Source organism: Leptinotarsa decemlineata, unplaced genomic scaffold (assembly GCF_025532065.1).
Source record: "Leptinotarsa decemlineata unplaced genomic scaffold, Ldec_3_MD MMD2_tig00026307_RagTag_RagTag, whole genome shotgun sequence".
NCBI classification, from domain to species: domain Eukaryota; kingdom Metazoa; phylum Arthropoda; class Insecta; order Coleoptera; family Chrysomelidae; genus Leptinotarsa; species Leptinotarsa decemlineata.
In genome coordinates this window covers 1952355-1967201 of record NW_027412681.1, presented here as the reverse complement: position 1 = coordinate 1967201, position 14847 = coordinate 1952355, and the positions used below count along the sequence as shown (strand labels likewise).

The 14847-nt window shown below is 33.2% G+C and overlaps 3 protein-coding genes and 1 long non-coding RNA gene across 4 annotated transcripts; 1 reads left to right on the top strand and 3 right to left on the bottom strand.

The window, feature by feature from the left end:
* Window positions 1-1755: 1755 nt before the first annotated feature.
* Window positions 1756-4647, bottom strand: LOC141485067 (uncharacterized). Its single transcript, XM_074181027.1, has 2 exons — window positions 3822-4647; window positions 1756-3186 (listed from the first exon to the last, which is right to left on the bottom strand). Exons 1-2 carry the CDS (start codon window positions 4189-4191, stop codon window positions 2426-2428), a joined length of 1131 nt encoding a protein of 376 aa, XP_074037128.1. The 5' UTR covers window positions 4192-4647; the 3' UTR covers window positions 1756-2425.
* On the top strand, window positions 3843-7469 carry LOC141485068 (uncharacterized). The gene is made up of 2 exons (XR_012466994.1): window positions 3843-3974; window positions 6597-7469. It is a non-coding gene; the product is annotated as an uncharacterized lncRNA (long non-coding RNA).
* On the bottom strand, window positions 7014-9834 carry LOC111502926 (uncharacterized). The gene is made up of 2 exons (XM_074181026.1): window positions 9239-9834; window positions 7014-8527 (listed from the first exon to the last, which is right to left on the bottom strand). Exons 1-2 carry the CDS (start codon window positions 9609-9611, stop codon window positions 7386-7388), a joined length of 1515 nt encoding a protein of 504 aa, XP_074037127.1. The 5' UTR covers window positions 9612-9834; the 3' UTR covers window positions 7014-7385.
* Window positions 9835-10862: 1028 nt separating this feature from the next.
* LOC111502918 (uncharacterized) lies at window positions 10863-14121 on the bottom strand. Its single transcript, XM_023157098.2, has 2 exons — window positions 13727-14121; window positions 10863-13120 (listed from the first exon to the last, which is right to left on the bottom strand). The coding sequence occupies exons 1-2, from the start codon at window positions 14103-14105 to the stop codon at window positions 11637-11639; spliced, it is 1863 nt and encodes a 620-aa protein (XP_023012866.2). The 5' UTR covers window positions 14106-14121; the 3' UTR covers window positions 10863-11636.
* Between the last annotated feature and the right edge of the window lie 726 nt (window positions 14122-14847).

Sequence of the window (14847 nt, the reverse complement as noted above, 5' to 3'; positions counted from 1 at the left end):
TGAAATTTATGGAATAGTTTTGAATTCGAATGTCAAGTTTTTGGAGGATATAAAAATGAAAGATTCTTCTCGGATATCATTGCAAGGTTTACTGCTAAATCAAACGAATATAAAATAGAATGAATAGAATAGAATTATTTACCATTATAACAAACAAAATGCTTATACTCTAAAACAGTATGTTAACTATATACATTCAGGTACATTAAAACACTGCCACCATGAAATAGTAACAAATTTTGATATATTTTCTAATGAGGCCCAATTTATACACATTTACAAGGAAAGACAGTAGATCTTTTGGAGAAAATTCCAAACCATTCTGTGTTATCTAAATCATTTATTAAAGCGGTAGCAATCAATGTGCAACTAATGGAAGTCTTCAGATCAAATGTTTCTTTTGTTCATTTGTTTTTTGACAATAATAAAGGCGTTGCTGAAAGTTATCAACAACATCTCGAATGGTTTCGGGGAATCATTTCTTCGCTAATTCTGATTTGCAAACTTTCAATATTGTTTGGTCTATTGACGTATACTTTAGATTTTAGGTAACCCCACAAAAAGTAGTTAAGCGGTGTCATGTCGGGTGAACGGGCTGGCCACTCTATGGCACCTCCTCTACCAATACAACTGTTGGAAAAAACTCATTCAGATATCCACGCACGTCAGCTACAAAATGTGGTGGAGCACCATCTTGCTGATACCGGATACTCCTATCTATTCGATTCGGATTACCATTATCAGGAAAAAGTCATTTCAGCGTTGGAACTGAAAAATTAGTCAAAAACTCCAAGTAACGTTCACCGGTTAATGTTTCGTTGAAAAAATATGGTCCCTCAATCCGATAGATTGAGAATGTGATGATCAGGATATTTATTATTGAACATTTCACTTACATTCTTCTGGGTTCTAGTTTTGTCCCCACATCCTAGTAGTATTAACACTTCTACTTTTTGACGTTCAGTCAAATGAGACATTGCTAGAACTTTTAGTCCACTGTCTGAAAGTAATACTGAACAAGAAACACAAACAACAACTGCAAAACTGTTTTTCTTCAGCAAATTCACAGAAAACATACAATTTTTCACTCTCAACTATCAAAGCTGACAAACAACGGTTAGTAAAAAACAAAAAAAAAATTGAAGGTGCATGGCATATTGTACAGCGGACGGATTCAATGGAATAGCTACGTGATACCTTTCAACACTTTGAATTTTTTGTTTCATAATGACGCATGCACGAAATTAAAAAATGAAGAAATGGCTGTACAGAAAATTGAATACCCTTCAAAATGAGGTATCACTTGACCCTCTTTTGCATTTAAAAATATTTGGGGGTGGCTGTCACGTTGAGGGGGGTGGCTGTCACGTTGAGGGGGGTGAAGGAGGGGGGATTTTGTTTATGTCACAGAGTGTCTTTTCAAATATATAATTCGACTTGTTGAAAATGGCTAATAACGTAGAAAATGATTTTATCTGTTACATATGGTGCTCACTGTATAAGGAGGAATTACAATTGTTACTTTCATAGGTTCTGGAAATATTCCTCTTCAAAAAGACATCAAACATAAACTGTGAAATTATGCAACTGGCAATCAACGTCAATACCTTGGGAGACATATGGTAGGAGTTGAATCTCATCTAAGTAACTGGTCGGAAGGAGTGAGGTACAATCCTTGATAATCCACATCAATCTAAGTCTCAACATGAATTGCAGAGGCCCACCTCTTTTTTTTATAGAAAATACTCATTCCTTATTACACACTTGAATACAAATGCAAGGATGTCAAATAACAAACACCAAATGGATATAGTGTCATGAAAAAAATCAGGAATGACCTATTTTCTATCTAAATGCTCCATCTTTAGCTAATAATAGCAAGCATAGAGCTAGTGACAAAACTTGGGAGCAAGGGAGATTGCGACCTAATCCTCAAGTCATGTAAGTACAGTTCCAATAATAAAATGTTGTGTAAGGGTTAGAGCAGGTGTTCGAAAAGAAACGAAGTAAGACTGACGTGTATTGGAAGTTGAGGTGGTATTATTAAATTGATTTTTATAGTAGGTTTCATACTGAAACAGCTCATCACCAATATGAATTATTTCATGTCTTTTCAAATGTTTCTAATGAATGATTTGGGGCAGACTTCACACTGACATGGTTTTTTGCCAGTATGAATTTTTCGTGTCTTTTGAAATCACTGCCTTGAATGAAAGATTTGAAGAACATTCTGCACTGAAATGGTTTTACGCCAGTAAGTATAATGTTTTTCACGCAATTTCAAATTACATTTCTGAATGAAAGATTTAGATCATATTCTATAATGATTTTTTGCCAATATGAATGTTACTTTTCATAGTAAAAGATTTAGAGCAGATTTTACACTGAAACACTTTTTTGCCAGTATGAATTTTTCCATGTCTTTTCAAATCACCTCCTTGAATGAATGATTTAGAGCAGCTTTCACACTGATTGTTTTTTCTTCAGTATGAATTTTTTCATGAATTTTCAAATAACGTTTCTGAGCGAAAGATTTAGAGCAGATTTCACACTGAAACGATTTTTCACCAGTATGAATTTTTTCGTGCAATTTCAAATAACGTTTTAGAGTGAAAGATTTAGAGCAGATTTCACACTGAAACGATTTTTCACCAGTATGAATTTTTTCATGTCTTTTGAAATCACCTCTTTGAAAGAATGATTGGGGGCAGATTTTGCACTGAAATGGTTTTTCGCCGGTATGAAGTTTCTGATGCTGCTTCAAGTGACTTCTTCGAATGAAAGATTTTAAGCAGATGTCACAGTGAAATGATTTTTCTCCAGTATGAATTTTTTCATGTATTTTCAATTCACCTCCTTCGATGAATGATTTGGGGCAGAGTTTGCACTGAAATGGTCTTTCCCCAGTATGAATCTTTTCATGCCTTTTAAAATGATAACTTTGAGTGAATGACTTTGTGCACACTTCACAATAAAATAGGGTCTTTTTTGTAGATCTGTTTTCAATGTCACTTCTTCCATTGAAATTTTTTGAGCACATTTCATTTTTCTCATGAATTATACTTCCTTCAGTTGAATTCGAGTAATACCCAGAACTGAAGATTTCATTATTCTCTGTAGTCTCAGGTAACATTTTTTGTTCAACGACTGTTTCTTCCTGTGTGTCAAAAAGAAAGTTTCCAGAATCTGAAAAAAATAATAAGTGAAGTGAAAATTATTTCAATCAATTGTATCTGTCTTATGAAAAACAAGTTTTGTCTATTATATAATTGAAGTAAATGATGCTGGAATATCGATTTCATTGATACAATATATAAGCATTCAAAAGCTTTCTTCTTTCGTTTGGAAGTTTTCCACATTTTCTATATCAAGATAGAGAAGTAAAAAACCAAAACCTCTCCTTTCCAGAAATTATTCTCTCCTAAAAATATGCATTCTTTCACTATAAACAAGATTCCTATGGCTGGGACCGAATCAAATAAGATAATGATTGTAAATTGATAGAAGTAGCTGTTACTTCGAGGTAGGAGATCATGAAAAATTATATCCTCATTTAACATGTTTTGTATTCTTACTTGTACAGGGATAGCTGGCTGATAGATACGATTATGTAGGAAGCTGATATAATAACATCCATATATGAGTAAAATTCTAATTATTTACAATCTGGCAACACTGACCACAAATTTCATTCTAAACAATGTGCCATAATCCCACATCAGAAGCTGTGGATGAGAACAGAACATTTTTTGTTGAATATATCTGAGATCCATCATAATTTCTGTTCATACTTTTCAAACTTTCACTGAAATAAATGTTACCTGAACCAAAGCTAAGTGGTTTAAAATCCCAAGGCAAATCTGCATCTTGCCTAGCATTAGACTCATTTTGGCATTGACATTTACAGGAGGATTCCACACTATCAGGGCTGAATGTATCAATTGCACATAGCGAACCTCCACACACTTCACAAGGTAATTCTTTCTTTACTTCTTCCAAACACTCTTCAGATTTCAGGTTGTGAACCATATCAATATCTTCAAGTTTAATGAATTCTGGCTCAAATTCATCCTTCAAAATACCAATTTCGAGTGCACCACATTTTTCATCAGAGTTGGTATCGTTTTCATCACCAACAGATTCCACCTCCTCTTTAATTAGACTTCCATATTCATATTCACCTGTAGCCATTTTCAAGTGGAATGTAGGCAAGGTAGATTTATATATATATAAATATTATATAAGCAACTGAATTTTTGTTTGTCAATAGTTTTTTGATCACGTTCCTCAGTCTGAAGAATTTAATTAGTAATTTAAAAGTATACGACTTTTTGCAGTGAAGTTTGGTGAATTAAATTGATGGAAATAGATCTCTCTATCTTCCTAATTTTTATGACTGTTGCTTCTCATTCGAGTGCATTTGGCCATGCTGTTCCTGTTTATAGTGAACAGAAGCTTCGTCCGGGGGCGCAGCTGTCGCTCACTTCCTTAAACAAAACATTTCATTTTTTTACTGGTCGCCTCCTTTTCGGGATGCCTTCTGATTAAAATAACACAAATACACATGTTTACGTGCCGTCTTTAACGGCGGTCGCTATCAACACAACCGCCCTCTGTCGCGATTTGAGAGGAAGTCCCGATGGAAATAGGTAGTAACTGACATTAAACTTCGTGTTACCAAATGGTGGAACACCGACATAACCTATGTCGATGGGTGGAACTAGTTATTATTGCAGGGTTGCCAGATCGTTCAGCTCGATTTCCCATATCGAAATTTGAAAATCCCCAAATTGACATCTTTTTAAAGAAAATCCCTAAAAAATTAAATTTAACGGATGCTTCATTTGTCAATGAATATGCATATCACTTAAATTTGATAGTTAGAAATGAATGAGAACAAGAAAGTTTTCAACGCAAATTAAAAAAATGTTACAAAACAATATTCACAAACTTACAATATTGCGTTTTATTTTCCTTAAAGGGAAATCGATGGTATGCCAGTAGTACTATTTGTATAGCCAGATACAGTAAGAAATTTAATTAAAGGAAACAAAAAAAGATAGATAGTAACGGTATCAGAAGCAAAATAATTTGGGGTTACTTAGGATATATTTTTTAATTTTGTATTTTTGATGTTGAAAATGTCCCTCATTTGAAGAGGTAGTAAATTATATAACTTTGGTCCATAATAGAAAACGTATTTTTGCCTGCGAGTCTTTTTGAAAAGTGGTAAACGTGTTTCTAGTAATAGTAGGTTTATCAGGCAAAGTTTTTTCGTTTCGTTGTCTTTATTTAATATTATTTTCAGAATAGAATATTGCGTATATTGAAGGCTTTTTTATTACATTGTTGAAGCTACCATCCCATATAACAACGCTGTATCGCAGTCACGATTTCACTGGTGACTTGTAGACTAGTAATATATTATTTCCATGCAATATATCCCCAGAGTGTAGAATTTGTCTCAACCATATGATTAGGATTGAAACTTGTTCATCCCATCTCATATATGTTGGTCCAGGATAGGTAATTCCCAAATATTTTAAAGAATGTATTTTTTTTTTTATTTCACGGCATGTACAGTTTAGCTGCTCACAGTTACATAGTTTCTGAATTTTAAGTACCCTGATATTTGGTTGATCTTCGGAAGTGAGAGAAAAAGTTATAAATTTGCTTTGCTCAAATTCAAGCCAAGTCTGTTATGATTTAACCAAGATATATCTTCCCCCAAAGCTAGACTAGTAGCAAGAGGTTTTCAGCAGAAAGAAAACATATATGTCACAAAAATTATTTGAAGCTTTATAACTTCTATTTGTTATATGCGAGCGCTTTCGACAGCTGGCAGTACTATCATCTTCCTGGCTTTACTCAGTTTGTTTGCAGGTATGTTAGGCGTACACATTCTCGAACCATCAGTCAACCTTTTCGTAACTGTGTCGTGAGTGTCATACCAAGATTCGGCCAAATAGAAAATTTGCCGTTGTTCTTGTCTATATTTAGTTATTTGTTACGCAATTTCATTATTCTTCTGCTTTCCATCTAAATCCTAGTTTCTTTATCGAATTCTGAAGAGTTTTGTCACAGCAGCAAGTATTCAATTTCTTTCTTATGATTTCAATTGTAGGTATCTCATTGCTTTTGTAACAGTCGAATATTGTTTTTTTCGATGATTTTATTAGATGAACATCTAAAGGTTTTGGTAATCCCGTACCACATCGTGTCTTGCGTTCATAAGGTTTGTTTTTGACTATTAGAGGAATACAGAGTGAAAAGGGAATAAAAAAAAAAGAATTCCATATGACTGACCTTGGTATATGGGTATACATATTCAACAAAATTTAGAGAAAAATTAGCTGGTCATCAGTCAGAAAGAAAATATTGAAAGCCGTTGTAGGAAATAGAAGTATTGGAATAGACAAACCGCACCGGGACTCATTGGTAGTCTTACGTTCATTACGTTAACTGCACGTCAATATATTTGTTTTGCGTAAATTACTTGAGTCGTTTTCAAGATTGTGCAGGAGAGGAACACTGCAAACACCTCAAGACAGTTTCAAAATATTGCGCAGAACTTCTATACTGAAACTTTGTTACAGGCGACTATGGACGTCCATGCAGGCGACGACAAAAAGCCACAGTAATGATTGGTTTTGCTGATTCTGATTGGACGAATGACAGCGACAGGAAATCAACTTCAGGTTATTTATTTAAATAATTTGGAAGTCTGATTTCTTGGACAACAAAGATACCACTGTCTGTTTCACTTTCAACTATTGAAGCTGAGTTTGTTGCTGCTTGTGAAAGAATTTGGTTAAAAAATCTGATAACTGACATGAGAATAGATTTTTCTAATCCTAAACAAACATTTGAGAACAGTCCAGGAGATGTTTTTAGAACTCCAATGTCTATTATCGGATTGAATGATAAGACTTTTTATTCAGGTGGGGTGGTTAGGAATTAATATGAGAACATTATTCAGTTTAGTTTACATATACTTTTATTCAATTAGTTGTATATAGTTGCTATTGTGTGGATATAAAAAATAGAAAAACAGTTTTGTCAATAAATGCCAAAGGAAACATTTTATTCTCTTCAATTTTGAGAAATAATAGATTCTAAAACACACTCATAATTTATAATGAACTGGTTTTTCGCGAATATATATTGTTTCATGTCATTTCAAATCACCTTTTTGAATGTATGATTTGGGGCAGATTTTATATTTGAATAGTTTATCACCAGTATTAATTATTTAATGCAATTTAAAGTAACCTTTCTGAGTAAAAAAAATACATATGATTTCAAACTGAAACGGTTTTTCACCAGTATGATTTTTGTTATTTTTTTTTCAAATCACCTCCTTGAATGTATGGTTTGGGGTAGATTTAACACTTGAATGGTTTATCGCCAGTATGAATTTTTTCATGTATTTTCAAATAACTTTTCAGAGTGAAAGATTTAGAGCAGATGTCACACTGAAAAAGTTTTTTGTCAGTATGAATTTTTTCATGTCTTTTACAATCACTGGCTTGAATGAAAGATTTGGAGCAGATTTTGCACTGAAATGGTTTTTCGCCAGTATGATGTTTTTCATGCATTTTCAAATGAATTCTCTGAATGAAAGATTTAGAGCAGATTTCACACTGAAATGGTTTTTCACCAGTATGAATTTTTTCATGCAATTTCAAATAACATTTCAGAGTAAATGATTTAGAGCAGATTTCACACTGAAACGGTTTTTCACCAGTATGATATTTTTTATGTTCTTTCAAACCACCTGCATGAATGTATGCTTTGGGGCAGATTTTACACTTAAATGGTTTATCCCCAGTATGAATGTTTTCATGAAATTTCAAATAACTTTGCTTGGTAAAAGATTTAGAGCAGATTTCACACTGAAAGGGTTTTTCGCCAGCATGCATGTTTTCATGTCTTTTGAAATCACTGGCTTCAATGAAGGATTTAGAGCAGATTTTGCACTGAAAGGGTTTTTCACCAGTATGAGTTTTTTCATGTTTTTTCAAACTGCCTCTTCGAATGTATGATTTAGGGCAGATTTGACACTTGAATGTTTTATCGCCAGTATGAATTTTTTCATGCAATTTCAAATAACTTTGCTGAATAAAAGCTTTAGAGCAGATTTTACACTGAAAGGGTCTTTCACCAGAATGAATTATTTCATGTCTTTTCAGATCATTATTTTTACTAAATGATTTTGTGCACACTTTACAAGAAAAGCGGGTCTTCCTGGTAGGTCGGTTTTCAATATTGGTTCTTTTATTCCAATTTTTTGAGCACTTTTTGTTTTCTTCCTGAATCCTCTGCCCAACTGAATTCAAACAGTACCCAGATCTAAATGTTCCATCAACCTCCTCAGTTTTAATTATCGTTTTGTGATTAACGATATGGAAACGTTCAATAGAAATTTCCTTTTCATATGACGTTGATGGCACATTTTCATTGTATACCACCTCTTCTTTCACAACTAATGTTTCTTCAGGAATTTTAAAATGAAAGTTTCCAGAATCTGTAAAAAAATGGTCTAATTGTACTTTATGGGATACTTACGGATTTTCGCGATTTTTTATGGGATAATACTACATGATGGTAGGAATTCAGAACACTTTTTGTTATTAGTCGGACTCAATTACTTTTCGAGATATACCCAGTCAGAAGTTGTATGATGTCATATTTTACCTTTTTCTTAACAGCAATAAACGATGGCTTAGGTCGGGTTAGGTTAGATTGAGTTAGGTTGGGTCGAATTAGGTTAGGTTAGGTCAGGTTCAGTTAGGTTAGGTTGGGTTTAGTAAGGTTAGGACAGGTTAGGTTAGAGATAAGCTATTTATTTCACTAGATCATGAAGTTTCATCTATGATAAGTCACATAACATGTGCTCAATATGTGAAAAACAATATGTGCAACAATCACATTCATACCATTTAAATTTTTAAGACCTTACAAGTTGAAATTCCTTGGAATGCATCATTAACAATGACTTCCACCAGTATAGATACAAAAAATAAGATTTTTCATTTTCCTTCTCTTATGAAATTATATACATCTACAGAAAATGATCCCAGTATTCTTCAATGACATCATGTCAGTTATTTGTAGACTAGGCAGGGTGTATATTAGTTCAGTAATTCAGAACATTTTCTGTTGAAAATATATTTTTTATGAGATCCATCATAACTTCTGTTCATTCTTCTCAAACTTCAGCTAAAATAAATATTACCTGAACCAAAGCTAAGTGGTTTAAAATCCCAAGACAAATCTGCATCTTGCATAGCATTAGACTTCTTCTGGCATTGACATTTAGAGGAGGATTCCACACTATCAGGGCCGAAGATATCAGTTGTACAAAGCAAACCTCCACATAATTCACAATGTAATCCGCCCTTCCCTTCTTCCAGGTACTTTTCAGATTTCAGATCATGATAAACAACATCAATGACATCTTCACTTTTGATACTTTCTGGCTCAAATTCCATCTTTGAAATAACAATTTTCAATGCATCACATTTTTCTTCAGAGTTCGTACCATTTTCATTGTTTTCCACCTCCTCTTTAATAATTATACTTCCATATTCATATTCATCAGTAGCCATTTTCAAGTGGAATGTGGACAAGGTAGATTTGTTTTCAAAGATTGTACAAACATTTGAATTTTTGTCAGTAATCAGTTATTGGGTCACTTTTCTCACTATGAGAATTCAATTACTAACTCAAGAATAAAGTACTCTTTGCAGTGAAGTTTGATATTTTCAAATAATAGAAATAGATGACACGCAACTTTGGTACCAAATGACAGTTTATCATTGCAGGGTTGCCAGATTGTTCAGCTGGATTTCCCATGTCAAAGTTTGAAAATTCCCAAATTGACAACTTTTTCAAAGAAAATCACTAAAAAATTAAATTTGTTTTGACGGATGCTTAATTTTTAGTGAATATTAATTTCACTAAAATTACCAGTAAGATGGTATTAAAAACTATTCCTAAAGAAATGTTATAAATCAATATTGATAAATTTGTTTTGGATTGATGAAAATAAATAAATTGATACAATACGCTTGGGAAAGAAAGGTTTTGGCTTTCTTCTCCATCTTCATACAAATAAATGTTTAGTTCTTAGAAAAACAAACAATTTCAAAAAAGATTTGTAAATCATGCAATATTTATATGAAAGTATGTAGTTGTTTCTGAGGGCTTTTTCTTCCAGTTTGTGTCTGAAAGTTACTTCCTCTTTTTTTTATGGTCTTTGCTTCCCTTAAGGCGCATTAGACCAAGAAAGTTACTTCTTTGCATATTCTACTTATCTTTGTATTTTTTTTAATGAAATGCTTCTTTCTTTCTTCTGGAATGACGGAATTGACTAAATGGAAGTGTACAGTTTGTGCAGTGGATACAGATATAAATGAAATAGAAACTGAATAATAGTTACTACCTACATAAGAACAACATACAAATATAAAAAAAATATTGATGTTCTTCTTCTATCCGATTATTTATGTTATTCCTAGTACTACTATTGAAATAAATATGTTACTTAAGACAAAGCTTAGTAGTTTGAAATCCTGTGGGGTCATAGCTTCACCTTGCATTGCATTGGGACTCATTCTTGCATTGACAGTTACAACAGGATTGAAAAGTATCAGGACTGAAGAAATCCGTTGGAATATGCAACACACCACAATGTAGGCCTTTCCTTTACCTCTTGGGGACCCAGACCTTTCTTAGTGAAAATCTCACAACAAAATATTTTGGAAGTAGTAATAAATAATTATTTGGAGGTTATGAAAGTAAATGATTCTTCTGGAATATCATTGCAATATTTATTACTGATTTGAGCAAGTACAATATAGAATGAATAGAATATATTTATTTACTAATATAACAGACATGAAATTATTATAACATGAAATTACATATACTCAAGATACATAATAAATCATCATCGTAAAATATTAACACATTTTGATCTTGAACAACTCTTATTTTTAGCCTAAATAGATTTCCTAAAAAGGCCCGATTTATGCACATTATAAAAGGAAAAACAAAGTGCCGCTTTTGGGTGACATTCAAAACCATTACGTATTCAAGCATAGTTCATTCCCTATACAATGTTTCATCATTTATTTAAATAAAACGACTCATTTCAAATTCATTATTTGATGAATAAAGCATTGCGTTTTCTCTGCGTATGTCGACTTGAAGTTAGTATTTCGAATTTTTCAACATTGTGAGGAGGGAATACAACTGTCACTATTCCAGGTTCTGAAAATATTTGGCTTTGAAAAGATATTAAATATAAGTTGTGAGATGATGCAACATGCAATAAACTTCAATATATTTCACCCTTTTAATTTTTGTTTTTGAATGAAGTTACTATATCTGCAACCTCATATTCATCAATTGACAAAACTTTTCCCACACGAAAGTAAAAATATTGTCTTCCGACGGGCGTTTCGATAACCAAGTTAACATTATCAGCGACACACGGATTGCCAAAGATTCCACATCTACCTACTAAGCCTCAAAATAACTGAATTGTTAATTTGGTAAATGTACCAGAGACTCGACAGTATTTATGGGTTGTTTCTTTTTTTTTAATACTGCTCATTTTAGTGTCACACTCATAATTTATGATGAACTGGTTTTTGGCCAATATGTATTGTTTCATGTCTTTTCAAATCACCTCTTTGAATGTATGATTTGGGGCAGATTTGACACTTGAATGGTTTATCGCCAGTATGAATTTTTTCGTGCAATTTCAAATAACTTTTCTGGGTAAAACATTTGGAGCAGGTTTCACACTGAAACGGTTTTTCACCAGTATGAATTTTTTCATGCCTTTTCAAATCACCCCCTTGAATGAATGATTTAGGACAGAGTTCACACTGAAATGGTTTTTCGCCAGTATGAATTTTTTCATGTCTTTTGAAATCACTGGCTTGAATGAAAGATTTGGAACAGATTTTGCACTGAAATGGTTTCTCACCAGTATGATGTTTTTCATGCAATTTCAAATGAATTTTCTGAGTAAAAGATTTAGAGCAGATTCCACACTGATATGGTTTATCGCCAGTATGAATTGTTTCATGTAATTTCAAACTAACTTTGCTAGTGAAGGTCTTAGAGCAGTTCATACACTGAAATGGTTTTTCGCAAGTATGGATCATTTCATGTTTTTTCAAATTATTACTTTGAAAGAATGATTTAGAACAGATTTCACACTGATATGGTTTTTCGCCACTATGACTTTTTTCATGTAATTTCAAATGAATTTTCTGAATAAAAGATTTAGAGCAGATTTCACACTGATACGGTTTTTCGCCAGTATGAATTTTTTCATGTAACTTCAAACTACCTTTGCAAGTGAAAAACTTGGAGCAAATTTCACACTGAAATGGTTTTTCGCCAGTATGAATTTTTTCGTGCAATTTTAAGGTGCTTCTCTGAATGAATGATTTAGAGCAGATTTCACACTGAAATGGTTTTTCACCAGTATGAACGTTTTCGTGCATTTTCAAGTGACTTCTTTGAATGTATGATTTAAAGCAGATTTTACATTGGAATGGTTTCTCGCCACTATGAATTTTTTCATGGAATTTCAAGTTACTTCTTTGAACGAATGACTTTGAGCAAGTTTTACACTTGAATGGTTTTTCACCGGTATGAATTTTTTTGTGCAATTTCAAGGTGCTTCTCTGAATGAATGATTTAAAGCAGACTTCACACTGAAAAGGTTTTTCACCAGTATGAATTTTTTCATGTCTTTTCAAATCACAATTTTGACTGAATGATTTTGTGCACACTGTGCAAGAAAAGAAGATCTTCCTTGTAGGTCTGTTTTCAATATTAGTTGTTTCATTCATATTATCTGAGCATATTAAATTTTCTTCTTGAATCCTCTGCCCAACTGAATTCAAATGGTACCCTGATTTAAATGTTTCATCAACCTGCTCAGTTTTGAGTAGCATTTCGTGATTGACAGCATGAACACTCTCAATAAAACTTTCTTTTTCATATGACATTGATGGAACATTTTCATTGTTTGCCACCTCTTCTTTCACCACCAATGTTTCTTCGGGAATTTTAAAATGAAAAATTCCAGAATCTGTAAAAAAATACTAGTATTATGAAAAGAGAAGTGCAACAATCAAATTCATAACATGTAAATTTTCGAGACCTTTCAAATTGAAACTCCTTGGAACTCATCATTAACAATGACTTTCACCGGTACAGATCTCATGAAAAATAAGTTTTTCTCAGTTTCCTTCTCTCAAGAAATTACATTGTGCTTTATCTGAGTTCTTGTACAAAAAATCAACAACCACCTATTCAAATTTGTTATTGTTGTCGCAGCAAACTTTGCTTCAGTGCAAGTTCATCTCAACTTAATAGAACTAGGAATGATCCCTGTTGAGATATTGGTTTCTGAAATTGGTTGGTTGAAAAAACTTACCTCTTCTGAGGGAAAGGCTTTCACTAAAAATAAGGGCAACACAAAAAGTGAATCATGATGTATAAAAAAAAGAAAGGTGTTCATGGCAGATCATAGATCCTCAAGTCATACTTCAGTACTCTTCAATGATACTAACTCAGTTATTGTGTATGAAGCAGGGTGTAGATTAGTTCAATAATTCAGAACATTCTCTATGGAAAATATGGGATCCATCATAATTTCTGATTCTTCTCAAGTTTCTACTAAAATAAATGTTACCTGAACCAAAGCTAAGTGGTTTAAAATCCCATGACAAATGTTCTTCTTGTATAGCATTAGACTCATTCTGGCGTTGACAGTCACAGGATTCCGCACTATCAGGGCCGAAGATATTGTTTGCACAAAGCAAACCTCCACACACTTCACAAAGTAATCTTTCCTTTACTTCTTCCAGACACTCTCCAGATTTCAGATTGTGAACCATATCAATATCTTCAAATTTAATGTATTCTGGCTTAAATTCTTTCTTCAAGATACCAATTTGAAGTGTATCACATTTTTCATCAGAGTTGATATCGTTTACATCGCCAGCAGATTCCACCTCCTCTTTTATTAGACTACTTCCATATTCATGAAATTCATATTCACCAGTAGCCATTTTCGAGTGGAATGTGGACAAGGTAGACTTGTTTTCAGAGAATGTATGGGCAACTGAATTTCTGTTTGTCAATAATCAGTTGTTGAGTCCCTTTCCTCACTATGAAGAATTTACATGGTAACTTAAGAGTAAGATACTTTTTACACTGAAATTTGGTGAATTAAAATAATGGCAATAGATTACTGACATTCAACTTCGCGACGGAATTTTTGATGTTTGCGTCTGTTATATTTTTTTTAGACTACTGCGCATCTGTAATAACCCGCCTCGAGTGGATTTGTCAGCGTTTGACATTTCATACGCTGCTCAACAAGTGAATAATAGGTATTTTCTTTAAGGACAAAACACAAGCACTACAGGAAAATCCTTAGGCTCTAAAAGCGGTGCTTGTGCGAAAGTAGCGATTCACATTGGATTTGAATCGCTGGAGATTAAACCCATTTGAAAAAACGTTCTCAGGAAGAACATAAAGGCAGTTCTCCAAATGAGAAAGCTGTTGAACAATGAAATTCGAAGCGTACTGAGTTGAACCTCAAAACGATGAGCAGCCACAGTACGTAGCGTATTTCTGATATGTACCTCTCTTGGTGGAATCAAATGTGCCAAGCCACTTGAATTCCGTGAAAGTATCTATAGAAGAGAGACAAATCCCCAACCTTTCTTCAATGTTGAGGTATGTACACTTTTCTGGTTCGAAACAGTGTTCCAAGCTTTCGAGAAACAGAAACCCAAAACTTTTCTT